This window comes from Myxocyprinus asiaticus, chromosome 28, assembly GCF_019703515.2.
Source record: "Myxocyprinus asiaticus isolate MX2 ecotype Aquarium Trade chromosome 28, UBuf_Myxa_2, whole genome shotgun sequence".
NCBI classification, from domain to species: Eukaryota; Metazoa; Chordata; class Actinopteri; order Cypriniformes; family Catostomidae; genus Myxocyprinus; species Myxocyprinus asiaticus.
The window spans coordinates 44,575,059-44,589,559 of record NC_059371.1 but is presented as its reverse complement, the minus strand read 5'-3'; the positions used below and the strand labels follow the sequence as shown (position 1 = coordinate 44,589,559).

At 40.2% G+C, this 14,501-nt stretch overlaps 1 protein-coding gene across 1 annotated transcript in view; it reads right to left on the bottom strand.

Moving 5' to 3' along the window:
* Positions 1–1,805: 1,805 nt before the first annotated feature.
* The window catches only part of LOC127418562 (SH3 domain-containing protein 19-like), a 21,756-nt gene continuing 9,060 nt past the window's right edge, over positions 1,806–14,501 (bottom strand). Inside the window, exons 3-15 of the mRNA XM_051659140.1 lie at positions 14,499–14,501; positions 14,324–14,369; positions 13,835–13,967; positions 13,552–13,717; positions 11,854–12,834; positions 7,646–7,713; positions 7,457–7,521; positions 7,156–7,339; positions 6,133–6,201; positions 5,845–6,011; positions 5,519–5,721; positions 2,344–2,423; positions 1,806–2,230 (exon numbers count right to left, since the gene is read on the bottom strand). The exon at positions 14,499–14,501 is cut by the window's right edge and continues 38 nt beyond it. Coding sequence (XP_051515100.1) covers positions 2,114–2,230; positions 2,344–2,423; positions 5,519–5,721; positions 5,845–6,011; positions 6,133–6,201; positions 7,156–7,339; positions 7,457–7,521; positions 7,646–7,713; positions 11,854–12,834; positions 13,552–13,717; positions 13,835–13,967; positions 14,324–14,369; positions 14,499–14,501 — 2,282 coding nt within the window. The 3' untranslated portion in view covers positions 1,806–2,113. The remainder of the gene's footprint in view (positions 2,231–2,343; positions 2,424–5,518; positions 5,722–5,844; positions 6,012–6,132; positions 6,202–7,155; positions 7,340–7,456; positions 7,522–7,645; positions 7,714–11,853; positions 12,835–13,551; positions 13,718–13,834; positions 13,968–14,323; positions 14,370–14,498) is intronic.

The window sequence follows — 14,501 nt, the reverse complement described above, 5'->3', positions numbered from 1 at the left end:
AACTGAGATTCGTCCTCGAACATAGGACCCTGGGAACATAGGACACTACAAATCTGGGGAACATAGGACCCTGGGAACATAGGACCCTATAAATCTGGGGAACATAGGACCCTGGAGACATAGGACCATATAAATATGGGGAACATAGAACCCTGTAAATCTGGGGACATAGGACCCTGTAAATCTGGGGAACATAGAACCCTGTAAATCTGGGGACATAGGACCTTGTAAATCTGGGGAACATAGAACCCTGTAAATCTGGGGAACATAGAACCCTGTAAATCTGGGGACATAGGACCCTGTAAATCTGGGGAACATAGAACCCTGTAAATCTGGGGAACATAGAACCCTGTAAATCTGGGGAACATAGAACCCTGTAAATCTGGGGACATAGGACCTTGTAAATCTGGGGAACATAGAACCCTGTAAATCTGGGGAACATAGAACCCTGTAAATCTGGGGACATAGGACCTTGTAAATCTGGGGAACATAGAACCCTGTAAATCTGGGGACATAGGACCCTGTAAATCTGGGGAACATAGAACCCTGTAAATCTGGGGAACATAGAACCCTGTAAATCTGGGGACATAGGACCCTGTAAATCTGGGGAACATAGAACCCTGTAAATCTGGGGACATAGGACCCTATAAATCTGGGGAATATAGGACCCTGTAAATCTGGGGAACATAGAACCCTGGGACATAGGACCCTGTAAATCTGGGGAACATAGAACCCTGTAAATCTGGGGACACAGGACCCTGTAAATCTGGGGGACACAGGACCCTGTAAATCTGGGGACACAGGACCCTGTAAATCTGGGGACACAGGACCCTGTAAATCTGGGGACACAGGACCCTGTAAATCTGGGGAACATAGGATCCTATACATCTGGGGGACATAGGACCCTATATATCTGGGGAATATAGGAATGGAAAGACTACGATTTTTTAAAAAAACATTCCATAAACCGATTTTTAAAAACTATCGGCCGATTAATCGATTATCAGCCTTCTTTTCACCACCGTAATTATCTGTATCGGCAAAACCCACTATCGGTCAATCTCTAAACTGAACATCTGATCGCCACAATTTTGAAATGTATAATTGGATGTTTCTTGTGAGTCTGATTTGTGTGACCAAATTTTAGGAGCCTACACTGCAAAATAAAAATAAAAATCCTATTCAGTGTTTCTGTCTTAATTTTAAGTGTAACCTGACTAAATTTTGTTCAGTTTACGCTTAAAATAAAGAACAGTAAACATTATTCAAGACATAACAATTGGTAAACAATTGTTAATATCTTCTCCCAGTAAGTGTATCTTGTTTTAAGGATGTTTAGACTGAGATTTTTACAGGAAAATGAGCCAAAAATACTGATGATTTTCCGCAGTGTAATGTAGTGTTGTTTTGCTTTACGCCAAAATGTCGGCCTTCGTTGAATGAGAATGTGGCCGTCTTTCCATGAAATGCCTCTTTTTTTTTTTTTTTTTTCTTTAGAGTAATTGTTCATACATTGAATTTCATGACATGAATGGATGCTTGTGTTGATATCAATGGTATTAACTTTTGTACGGTGGCTGTTTAGGGACAAAAGCTCCTCAGAATTATTTGAATTATGGATTTATTTCATGTTTTGTTTTTGTATTGTAACAATACATCATGAGTAGCTGGATGAACCCAGAAACATGAGACTGTGTCTTTTATTGCTTGCGCCGATCACTTATTGCATGAACTTGTAATTAGCAGCTTCTTGAATGCAGCATTAGCTGACTAGATTTAAAGTTAATAGAGGACTGAAAAAATCGTTTCGTTAACTGACCAGTTTAATGTGGGTTAAAAATGTAAACAAATTCATACGGCAACATACAGATACACAGATGAGACTGTAATTGTTTGTAAATGTTCCACGCGGGAGTCAGTACAGTACAGCTATGAGAAGATCTCCGCACGACTGAGTCATGTGTGCATCATAGGAGCTGTAAACTAACACATCCAATAATCGTCCCCAACACGTTTAAGTGTGTTGAATCTAACAGGCTAAATGCAGAAAAGCTCAGGCACATGATAGGAATGCCATTTTTTTACAATTTAAACCTCTTTATCTAGGACGTGTTCAGGGGTCTGGCATTTTTTGAATGTAGTTTTTAGGGACGATGCCACGTTTCCCACCAAACTCTCCCAGAAACCACTCGTCGTCCATGTCTTCAAGCTCACACACCACGTCCCCTGCCTGCGCAAATACACAAACATCTTACAATTTTTGTCATACTTTGTGAAATAAAATATTTTGTTACTCTAATATCAGGCTTAACTGAACTGAACTTCAGTGAATATCAAACACACCTTCAGACAGAGTTCATCCTCATATTCAGGGGAGAAATCATAAAGTGCCCTTCCTCTGTTCATCTGTCCTGCAGGGGGCACTAGAGAGAGAGAGACCAATTCTGTCAAAACAATCCTCCCTTCATATATTTATCATATGCGGCCTTCAAGTGGAGTCGGAAATATCGTCATTCTGACATTGGAAGGGGCGTGTCGACATGAAAGAATTTTGGATTTTGCTCAATTATTTTAATTTCGGTGCTTTATTTCAATACTATTCATTTGTTTTGTTAATCAGCTCTCTGGAATACTCTATTCTGATTAGTCTATCGCATCATTTCAACTGTCATCCGGGTATTGCGAGTCATCTTTCCTACTTATCGTATCCCTCTTTGATCTCTACAAGTAAGCGAATAAAATAATTTTACCTCAAATCAATATTTCATCTCCATTTATTTGGTAATCAGTCGTGTAATAAGCGGTATAATGAGCAGTTAGACATTAGTCATTTAGACATTAGTTAGTCATTTTCACAATAAAAACACCAACAGATCTCTGACGCAAACCAGAGTTGGGATTCAGCTGTTTCAGGAGACTCTATTGTCTCTCTTTTTAATCACATAATAATGTTACCTCAAATATTTCATTGTCAATGTATTTATTTATTTGGCAAGTAGCTGTGTAATAAGCAGGATAATGAGCAGTCAGACTGTCATTTTCACAATATAAACACCAACAGATCTCTGACGCAAACCAGAGTTGGAATTAAGCTGTTTCTAGAGACTCTGTGGTCTCTTTTTAATAACATAATTATATCATTTCACCTTAAATCAATATTTCATGTCAATGTATTTATTTATTTGGTAAGTAGCTGTGTAATAAGCGGTATAATGAGCAGTTAAATGGTCATTTTCACAATATAAACACCAACAGACATCTGACGCATGCCAGAGTTGGGATTCAGCTGTTTCTGGAGACTCTGTTGTCTCTCTTTTATCACATAATAATGTTACCTCAAATATTTCATGTTAATGTATTGATTTATTTGGCAAGTAGCTGTGTAATAAGCGGGATAATGAGCAGTCAGACGGTCATTTTCACAATATAAACACCAACAGACATCTGACGCAATCCAGAGTTGGAATTAAGCGGTTTCTGGAGACTCTGTGGTCTCTTTTTAATAACATAATTATATCATTTCACCTTAAATCAATATTTCATGTCAATTTATTTATTTAGCTGTGTAATAAGCGGGATAATGAGCAGTTAAATGGTCATTTTCACAATATAAACACCAACAAACCGCCAACGCATACCAGAGTTGGGATTCAGCAGTTTCTGGAGTCTCTGTGGTCTCTTTTTTTTATCACATAATAATGTAATTTCACCTTATTTATTTATTTGGTAATCAGTCTTGTAATAAGAAGGATAATGAGCAGTCAGACGGTCATTATCACAATATAAACACCAATAGACATTCAACCGCAATCCAGAGTTGGGATTCAGCTGTTTCAGGAGACTCTATGGTCTCTTTTTAATCACATAATAATGTTACTTCAAATATTTCATGTCAATGTATTTATTTATTTGGCAAGTAGCTGTGTAATAAGCAGGATAATGCAGTCAGAAGCTCATTTTCACAATATAAACACCAACAAACCTCCAACGCATACCAGAGTTGGAATTAGGCTGTTTCTGGAGACTCTGTGGTCTCTTTTTAATAACATAATTATATCATTTCACCTCAAATCAATATTTCATGTCCATTTATTTATATATTTGGTAAGTAGACATGTAATAGACTGGATAATGTACACTGAACTGGTCATTATTACAAAATAAACTCCAAGTCACAAGACCCTATCAGAGTTTGTTTCGCGACAATGACCGGCTGATTGTAGATTATTCTGTACATAGTTTCAATACTTTGGCTAATTTGAGAATACTTGCAGCTGATATTAAGAGTCTAATACTCTCAGCTCTATTAAACCATGCTTAACATGAATTTTACCCCAATTTAAGTGCTGAAAATGTACAAAAGTCTATAGATTCAACCCAGATCTAATTATCGGGATCTTATTCTATTCCAGCTTCAAAAGTGATCCATCTTTTCAGCTGTACACTGAGATGCTCTGTGCCCAGTTGTATAAAGCACCTTAAGTGTAATTTTCCCTTAAAATCACCCTAAAGTTTCCCTTAAATATAAGGGTGTTGCAGGAAATAACCTTTAAGTGTTACGTTGGGTTCCACTGCTGTCAGCCAAGAACAGAGAGCGGAGGCTGCAGTGGGCACAGGCTCACCAAAACTGGACAGTTAAAGACTGGAAAAACATCGTCTGGTCTGACAAATCTGGATTTCTGCTGAGGTACACAGATGGTACGCCCACTGCAGCCTCAGTTTTCTATTTTTGGCTGACAGAAATTGAACCCAACATGGTCCTCTGCTGTTGTAAGCCCATCTGCCTCAAAGTTTGACGTGTTGTGCATTCTGAGATGCTATCCTGCTCACTACAACTCTACAGAGTGGTTATCCGAGTTACCATAGCCTTTCTGTCAGCTCGAACCAGTCTGTCCATTCTCTGTTGACCTCTCTCATCAACAAGGTGTTTCCATCCGCAGAATTGCCGCTCACTGGATGGTTTTTGTACCATTATCTGTAAACTCTAGTGACTGTTGTGAGTGAAAATCCCAGGAGATCAGCAGTTACAGAAATACTCAAACCCGCCCATCTGGCACCAACAATCATGTCATGGTCTGAATCACTGAGATCACATTTTTCCCCATTCTGATGGTTGATGTGAACATTAACTGAAGCTCCTGACCCGTATCTGCATGATTTTATACACTGCACTGCTGCCAAACGATTGCCTGATTAGATAATCGCATGAATAAGTAGATGTACAGGTATACCTAATAAATTGGCTGGAGAGTGTATATCCTACACCCCTACTGACCACCACTAATATTCTTAATCCTAGTTTGGGATGGCAATCAGTTCTCTGCACAGTTATACAAGCATCTTACCGTTTATACATAAGGGAAAACTTACGGTGTTTTATGCAACCGGGCACGATGCCTAATTCAATAAATGTGAATGGTATTTATTTTTGTTAAAAAAAAACTTGATCCATTTCAACGCATCTCTTCCAGAAACATCACCCAACCAATCCTTGAGTATTAAGCAAATTAATATTTACCAGGTGATTCCAAAGCCGGTTTCCTTGGCAACGCTTCAGCTTCCTCTTTCACCTGGATGAAATTGAGAGGGAAGATTCCTATTCGTCCATTCAGACTGCCCCGCCCCCACTCCTCATTTACATATTCCGTTACAGTGATCACATCACCCTCACTGAAGGTCAGTTCTCCCTCCTCCCCCTTGAATGCAAATCGAGCCACACCCCTGCACAGAGCAGCACACAGGTGAACTGAACACACTTTGTTTCTGTGAATACAAACTAGTTCATAGCATAAACGACAGCAGAAGTGTGATCGGTTTAAAGTTTTGTCTTCCGTTATGTTTCACCTGTTGTGTGTGTTTGGTTGTGTCTGCTGCTCGGAGGAAGCGTCAAGACCTCCAGAGACAGTCACAGCTTGACCTTTGACCTCTCCTGACGGCCAGAGCTCATGAAGTGTACTGAGTTGTGTGTGTGTGGTGTTTGTATCATCCAGGACAATAAGCTGCTCCTCTTCCTGAAAACACAACATAAAAAAACTGTTTACTACCTGATTTGCATCATTTGCATGTGTGTCTGTGTGTGTGTGTGTGTGTGTGTGTGAGTGAGTGTGTGTGTGTGTGTGTTTGTGAACTAACTCGTAAAGATGGTTCCTCTTGCTCTTTGCCAGCACTCTCTTCTTCCACATTTCCTTGAACAACTTTGCTCTAGTGAACACACAAAGTGCATCAGATTAATTAGTGTTCTACAAATGTTTTCCTTTCTGGAACACTCGGAAAACTCCAGTCTCACAAATCTCATTTGTGGTCATATTTTTCAAACTTGTAGCATCGCGATCAGACATGTGACACGTGAAAACCGATGCCGTTTGGTGTGAATGATGTCAAATATGGCGTGACGTGTCTAAAGGTGAATGAGGTTGGAGAGCTATGGCAGAGGGGAAGATTATCACTGTTTAATTACATTTTGGTGTGGAATATTGTGGAATTTGACATATTTGGGATAGAATGCATGTACAAATGCACAATTAATCAAATTATAATCTAGATATGTCCTAGTGTGATTATTATTAAATAATAATATAGTATGAAACAAAAGCTCGATTTTAGTGCTCTTTGGCTTTAATTGAATGCATGTAGTTGAAGAAATGAAGACTACTTTATAGAAAAATATCATATTCCGCACATCTTATCACGTGGCTTGTTGAGCGCGTTACCGCGGAGACGTAGTGCGTGTGGAGGCTTCACGCTATTCTCACACCCCACTGAGAGCGAGAACCACATTATAGCGACCATGAGGAGGTTACCCCATGTGACTCTACCCTCCCTAGCAACCGGGCCAATTTGGTTTTTTTTTTTCTTTTTTTTTTTTTATTGTATTATTTTTGTATTGTTGGGTGCATTTATTTATGTATTTGTATATCTCCTCACAAATTTAAGAATTTATATATAAGTATTTATACACAAATATGTGGATTTATTTATTTATGCATTTGTGAATTTATTTATTATTTTTGCAGGTTTCGTCCTCTATATCATAAGCCCTAGAAACGACATTCTGGTCAATTTTCATTTTTAGGTGAATCAGTTCTTTTATAATACACAACTTCCCATGCATACTTTACATTTAAAAAGATTAAAACAAATTCTAAGAATGCTCACAGAATATCTATAGAGCGGATGTCCTGGTTTCGGGCGGGGTGGGAGGGGAGGGGGAGGGCCTCTCTTTGGCACCCTGCTGCCTGGCAGCTGATTAGATGCAGTGGGTGAGGAGGAGGCGGGGCCTGCTGGTTTGGTCACTTTGATTGGAGGAGGGCGGAGAGGGAGGAGTCGACCACCACTGGGTCTGAGAGACAAACAGAATGAATGATGGATGGGTAAAAACACCACAAACGGCTCATTTTACCACACGACAGTTGACAGTATAGTAAAAATACAACTCTATGGTTCTGTTTACAGGTACCTCGGGGGCAGAGGGGGAACCGGGGCATCTGTCGCTATGGAAACATTCACTGTAGTGTCAGCAACCTGAACATACACATACACACACACACACACACACTTGGAAAACTCATATACTTCCAAAAAACCTGCCAACTATCTATTATGGAAAAATCCTCCCTATAGTGCAAAAACAGAGATATCATGTAACCTGCGAGGAGGACGACGCCTTTCTGAGCACAGGTGGAGGCGGCCGGGAGTGTTTGGGGCCAGATGGACCTGAAATATACACACATGTTCATTAAACATACTTAAGTTTAAAGTAAAAAATAGATATAATGAATAGATTGTAACAAAACAAATAGATCTCATTGTCATTATTAATCTCTACTGGACCTGTAAGAGCAGGAAAATAATAAAGACTCAGGAAATCCACTAAGCAAAAATAACTTCCTAACCAGGCTTCCAATTTTCCAGCGTTTAGTCATTTTTCCGTCCACATTTTTTTAGCCATCTTGGTTCCGTAAATATTTTTCCCATTCATTTTTTCCATAGGGATTTAATAAAATCCTTCATAAAATTTATAAGTGTGAGGTGAATAATAACATTACAAACTTTGATTTGAAGCAGCAAAGTTTTTGAAAATCAGACAAAGATACAACTACAATCCCATGAAGCATTGCGAATGATGTAATGGAATTAAAAACAATGGAAAAATATAAAACTACTGATTTAAAGTTGTTGATTCTAAGTTTAGAAACAATATTTTTTTAATTTTAATGCACAATATTCAGATATAAGTAGTTTGAAAGTGTTGGGAGAGCGACTCAGTTGCAACATGGGAGTGGGCGGAGCTGCAGAGCTCTTTCTCTGATTGGTGGATCTCTCTTCAGGATTATGGGTAGTGTAGTTCTTCAACATAAAAATCATCTTTAATACCAGAATTTATGTTGACTGATGGCTTCAATAGAAGCATATCCCATCAATGAACAACTCTGGAGCTCACGGTATGGTAAGGGTTATAAGGTATCGTCTAGAGATGAGCATGAGTACTCGGGTACTGGAACGTGGCAGCAATGATCGATCATGAAAATGATGATCGATGGTGATCATGCATGATGTTTGCATGACTTTTACTTAATTCGAAATTCAGTGACAATTACCTGACAACTAAACACAAATGTGTCAAAGAGTGAGCTTATTTTTAATTTTGAGATTGATTAGGTTGTGATTTTGAGGGGTACATTGATTGTCAGAGATGTCTCATAGCAACCAAACTGACATGACGCTACAATGCTATCGTTATGATAATCAAAAACGAGTGTAATGAACCATGTTTTGAACACCTGTCTCTGCAAAACTTTTCCTAAACATGTTTTATTATCATTTAATGTAAGAACTTTGACTCGTTAATGGACATTATTTAATAAAGGTGAATGTGTAAACCTCCCTACTCTGGGTGACGTAACACACACCTGCATCTCAATGAAATGGGAGTTGAAGATTTCCGCATGAGTTTCCAAGTTAGAAGTCCGACATAATGTGTCATTCCGTTGCACTTTCCCCAGCTGAAAGGTGGAAATTCCGAGTCCCCGAGTTGAATGGAACGCTTCATGAATCATCACAGCAACAACAATACGGAGCATCACGGCTTTCCCCACAGGAGCGAACGCCTGGGGAGACACCACATGTGGCAGTGGACTCAACATGCTAATGCAGCGCATATACAGCAGGCGAGTTTTTCAAACAGCTAGACAGAGTGCAGCTAAATGGAACAGTATGCAGCGTCTTCAAAACTGAACTTCAACTTAACACGCATATTAAAAACACGATGGTTATGGCGTCTCCTGTAAAGCCAACCGCGATTTGAAAATAGACGGTTCAGATAGTCACTAAAAAAACAGGTGCGCGCTTACAAAGATTACTACGGTAACCTGAAGGAAGAACAGACAGATGCGCGTTGTGCACATTTTTTTAATTGAGTTGGGCAGCGAATCTTCACATAATGACAAAATATGATGCAGAATATCTTAATTATGCAAAAAAAAAAAAAAATAATAATTATCCCCTTTTTCTCCCAATTTGGAATGCCCAATTCCCACTACTTAGTAGGTCCTCGTGGTGGTGCGGTTACTCACCTCAATCTGAGTGGCGGAGGACAAGTCTCAGTTGCCTCCACTTCTGAGACCGTCAATTCACGCATCTTATCACGTGACTCGTTGTGCATGACACCGCGGAGACTCACAGCATGTGGAGACTCATGCTACTCTCCACGATCCACACACAACTTTCCACACGCCCCATTGAGAGCGAGAACCACTAATCACGACCACGAGGAGGTTACCCCATGTGACTCTACCCTCCCTAGCAACCGGGCCAATTTGGTTGCTTAGGAGACCTGCTGGAGTCACTCAGCACACCCTGGATTCGAACTCATGACTCCAGGGGTGGTAGTCAGCATCAATACTCGCTGAGCTACCCAGGCCCCAATTATGCAATTTTTTGTACATATTGTAACAGATTATTTTATAACAGCCTATAATAATTAATAGAGGATACACTGGAACAACAAGATGCAATGCAGCAACCAAAGACATTTGTCAGACATGTTATCATATACAGTAAAATATTGGCACCCTTGGTAAATATGAGCAAAGAAGTCTGTGGAAAACAAATCTGCATTGTTTATCCTTTTGATCTTTCATTCAAAAAATGCACAAAAATCTAACCTTTAATTGAAGTAAAACAATTGAAAGAGGGGAAATATCTCATTATTAAATAAATATTTTTCTCCAAAACACGTTGGCCACAATTATTGGCACCCCTAGAAATGCTTATGAGTAAAATATATCTGAAGTATATTCCCATTCATATTTTACATTTTTTAGTGCACCTGGGTGACTAGGAACATGAAATTGTTCAGCCATGACTTCCTGTTTCACAGGGGTGTAAATATGAGGTAACACACAGGCCAAATTCCCTTAATCATCAATCACAATGGGTTAGACTAAAGAATAAAGTTCTGATGTGCAGCAAAAGGTTGTTGAGCTTCACAAAATGGGAAGTGGCTATAAGAAAATAACTAAAGCATTGAAAATGCCATTTCCACCATCAGGGCAATAATTAACAAGTTCCAGTCAACTGGAGATGTTAAGAATTGGCCTGGAAAAGGGCGTGTGTCTATATTGTCTCCACGCACAGTGAGGAGGATGGTTCAAGTGGCCAAAGAATCTCCAAGGATCACAGCTGGAGAATTGCAGAAATTAGTTGGGTCTTGGGGTCAGAAAGTCTCAAATAAAATATCAGACATCACCTACATCACCACATGTTGTTTGGGAGGGTTTCAAGAAAAAAAGCCTCTGCTCTCATCCAACAACAAACTCAAGCATCTTCAGTTTGCCAGACACTACTGGAACTTCAAATGCGACTGGGTTCTATGGTCAGATGAAACAAAAATAGAGCTTTTTGGCAGCAAACACCGAGATGTAGAAGTACCCAATGCCCACGGTTAAATATGGTGCTGGATCTTTAATGTTGCGTGGCTATTTTTCTGCCAGAGGTCCTGGACATCTTGTTCGGATACATGGCATCATGGACTCTATCATATACCAACAGATAAAAAATCAAAACCTGATTGCCTCTGCCAGAAAGCTTACAATGGGCCGTGGTTGGATCTTCCAGCAGGACAATGATCCAAAACATGCATCAAAATCAACACGAAAATGATTCACGGACCACAAAATCAAAGTTCTGCCATGGCCATCCCAGTCTACTGACCAGAACCCCATAGAACACCTGAGGGGTGAACTGAAGAGGAGAGTCCACCAGCGTGCACCTCTGAATTTGAAAGATCTGGAGATTCTGTATGGAGGAATGGTCTTAGATCACTTGCCAGGTGTTCTCCAACCTCATTAAGCATTATAACAGAAGACTCAGAGCTGTTATCTTGGCAAAGGGAGGTTGCAGAAAGTACTGAATACAAGGGTGCCAACAATTATGGCCAATGCATTTTATTTCCCCTGTTTCAATTGTTTACTTCAATTAAATGTTTGATTTTTTGTGATTTTTTTGAATGGAAGATCAAAAGGATAAACAATTCAGATTTTTTTCCACAGCCTTCTTTGATCATATTTACCAAGGGTGCCAATATTTTTGGCCACAACTGTATACAGTTATGTACATGTCATTGCCCCTTGAGTACTCGACGAGTAATTAGTCTATATGACTAAAATGCCCATCCCTAATATTGTCAATAATTTATGTGCCTATGGAGAAAATGAATGCAGTTTTTACTTCCAGAACCAGACTGTTACGCTCTATATGCAGCCATGTAGAAAGATTGATTTGGACCAAACAACCTACAAAATTTCTTGTCACTTGTCGCATCTAGTAAGAACTCTTATTTCAAAACACACTCACGTTTTCCGACACTTCGGTCGGTGGACGTCACTGGTGATGCCTTCAATGGAGTGTTTGAAGAACTGTTTGTGGCCTGATCATCTGAATATCTCCTCTCAGATGGACTAAAGGCCGCAGTTGGCATCTGGTTCTTCAGAGGAGTGCTCTCAGGATGGACAGCAGAAGGTTTGGTGGATGGAGAAACCCTGGAAACATCTGACGGGCTCTGATGTTTGTTTAGAAGAGGTCTGGGTGGTGGTACAGGAGGATTGGAGGTGTGTCTGAAGGGATCCTGTTCAACGTTAGGTTCTCCGCTCACAAAAACCTCAGTTTCTAGGGTACACGGTTTTGGGGCGATTAGAGGTTTGGGTTTTTGAGTTCTGGGTCGTGGTTGTGGTCTATTTAAAGGTTCTACAGGTTCAGGCATTACCTTGGAGATGACAGAGTCGCATGCAGATGTATCCTTCTCTTCATCTTCATCACTCGCCTGGCTTTGTTTAGCATCAAGGACGTGAGTTTCATCTGAACCAAACACTTCTAGCAGGTCTTGGAAGTATTTGCTGGAGAAGTTCGAGGAAACGTCACTGAATTCGGCAATCATGCTATTGGCCCCATCGTCCTTTAAATGCACTAGAGTCTGAACTTTCACCTCTCTCGTCACTGGCTGATCCAGAACGTCCTCACAGGCGATTAGCCGTGAGGCGACCTTGCTGCGCGGGCGCGGTCTGGGACGTGCGTTTGTCTCCTCTTTCATTAGTTCAGGCGGGGAATCAAAGCTGATCTGAGTGGAAGCCGTGGCAGTGGGGGCGGGGTCTAGAGAACTGGTGTCAGCGATGATGTCATCAAAGTCAGTCTGAACGCTAGATTCGGGATGTGGTTTGATCGAAGTGTCTTGTGTCGAAAGCTCAATACTGGCGGGAAAGTCGGACAGGTCTGATTCGATGAGAGGGTCCAAGGGTTTGAGAGGAAGCGACGGGCGAGGGGGCTTGGGTGGTCTGCGAACTGGAGATAAATATAAAAAGTTTTTTCAGGTAAACTTGCTAATTTAGCATTTTAACTTGGCTGAAAAACCAAGTTTGTCTTCTCAGCTGGGCCAAGCTGTTTAGCCTGGTCTGTTTTGATGGTTTTAGGGGGGTCTTTGGGCACTTTTGAGGCTGGAAGACCAGCTAGACCAGCTTAAACTAACTAAGACCAGCAAACCACCAGATGGGCCTCTGTTCTACACAAATACGAATGTACTTAAGTAAAAAAAAAAAGCCCATTTCCGTAATAAGCATGGTAAGTCATAACCATGACTTACCATCTCATCTCATAAAGACTTTTTATATCTAAATTATGACTTACTATCTCATAATTATAATTTTTTATCTCATAATTATTGCTTACTATCTCATAACTTTGACTTTATCTCATAAATATGACTTTTTATGTCACAATCACGTCTTAATATCTCAGAATTATGACTTACCAAAGCACAATTTTTTCCCATGTGGCTGAAATAGGTTTCCATACATTTTACTTCTGCAATATGATGTATTTCAGTATATATATTATATATATATATATATATATATATATATATATATATATAAAGAGTATAGGGTGAGAGTAAGATTTTATCCATCAGCAATTGATCAACTGGTGAAAAGTGGGCAATGGATTGTGGAAGATTATTAGGAGGATTTAAGAACAGGATCATACTTTCTTTTGTGTTGTTACCTGGGCGAGCAGAGGCTTGTGGGCCAGGCGAGTCTGTGTCCGTCTGCGTGGCGATGGTGGAGGTAGAGTGACGAGAAGCCGGAGGTGAAGATGATGAAGAGCAGGAGTGAGTGCTCTGTTCACGGCTCTTTTCTTTGATTACCTGCTCATACGAGGGAGGAGGGAGCTATGGAGAAAGACCACAATCACTCAGTCAATCAACCAACTTAAGTCTGATCACTTGTATGCACATTTCTAAATAAGGGAAATAATCCCCTAAATCACTTCTTTAAACTCCACCTACCTGTACTGTCGCCGAGGCTGCAGTCCAAGAAGGCGGGGCAGGGGGTGGGGCTGGAGGAAAAGCTCCAGAGGCCCCTGGAAACCAGGCATTAGACTGCAGCGGTTCAGCAGACAGGATGGTGATTTCTGGATGCCTGTGATGACAATGACACTGCTTAAATAAACCAGATTTGATCAACTTATATAAGATCCAGAACATTATTCACCCCACAAATGACACTGCATACACACAATATAAAACTCAAACTACACACACAAACCTTTCAGAGACCTTTTTGGAACATTAGACAGAACATTTGCTTCGGTCACCATTCACTTTCAGTGCATCTTTTCTCCCTACAATGAAAGTGAATGGTGACTAAAGCTAACATTCTGCCTAACATCTCCGTTTGTGTTTACAGAAGAAAAAAAACAGGGGTTTGGAGGGACATGAGGGTGAGTAAATGATGACAGAAAAACAAAACGGAGTAAGAAACAGGCATGCACTGACCTCCTGTCTCTGTGATGGTCGCTTTGAGAGCTCGTTCTTGTAGATGCTGCGCAATTTCCATTCAAAACACAAACACAAAAGACCAAACTGACGTGCAAACAACGGACAGAACACACGAATCGCACCAAATCAAGCTTTACATGACACAAACGTGGTTAAACACATGCAAACTCACTTC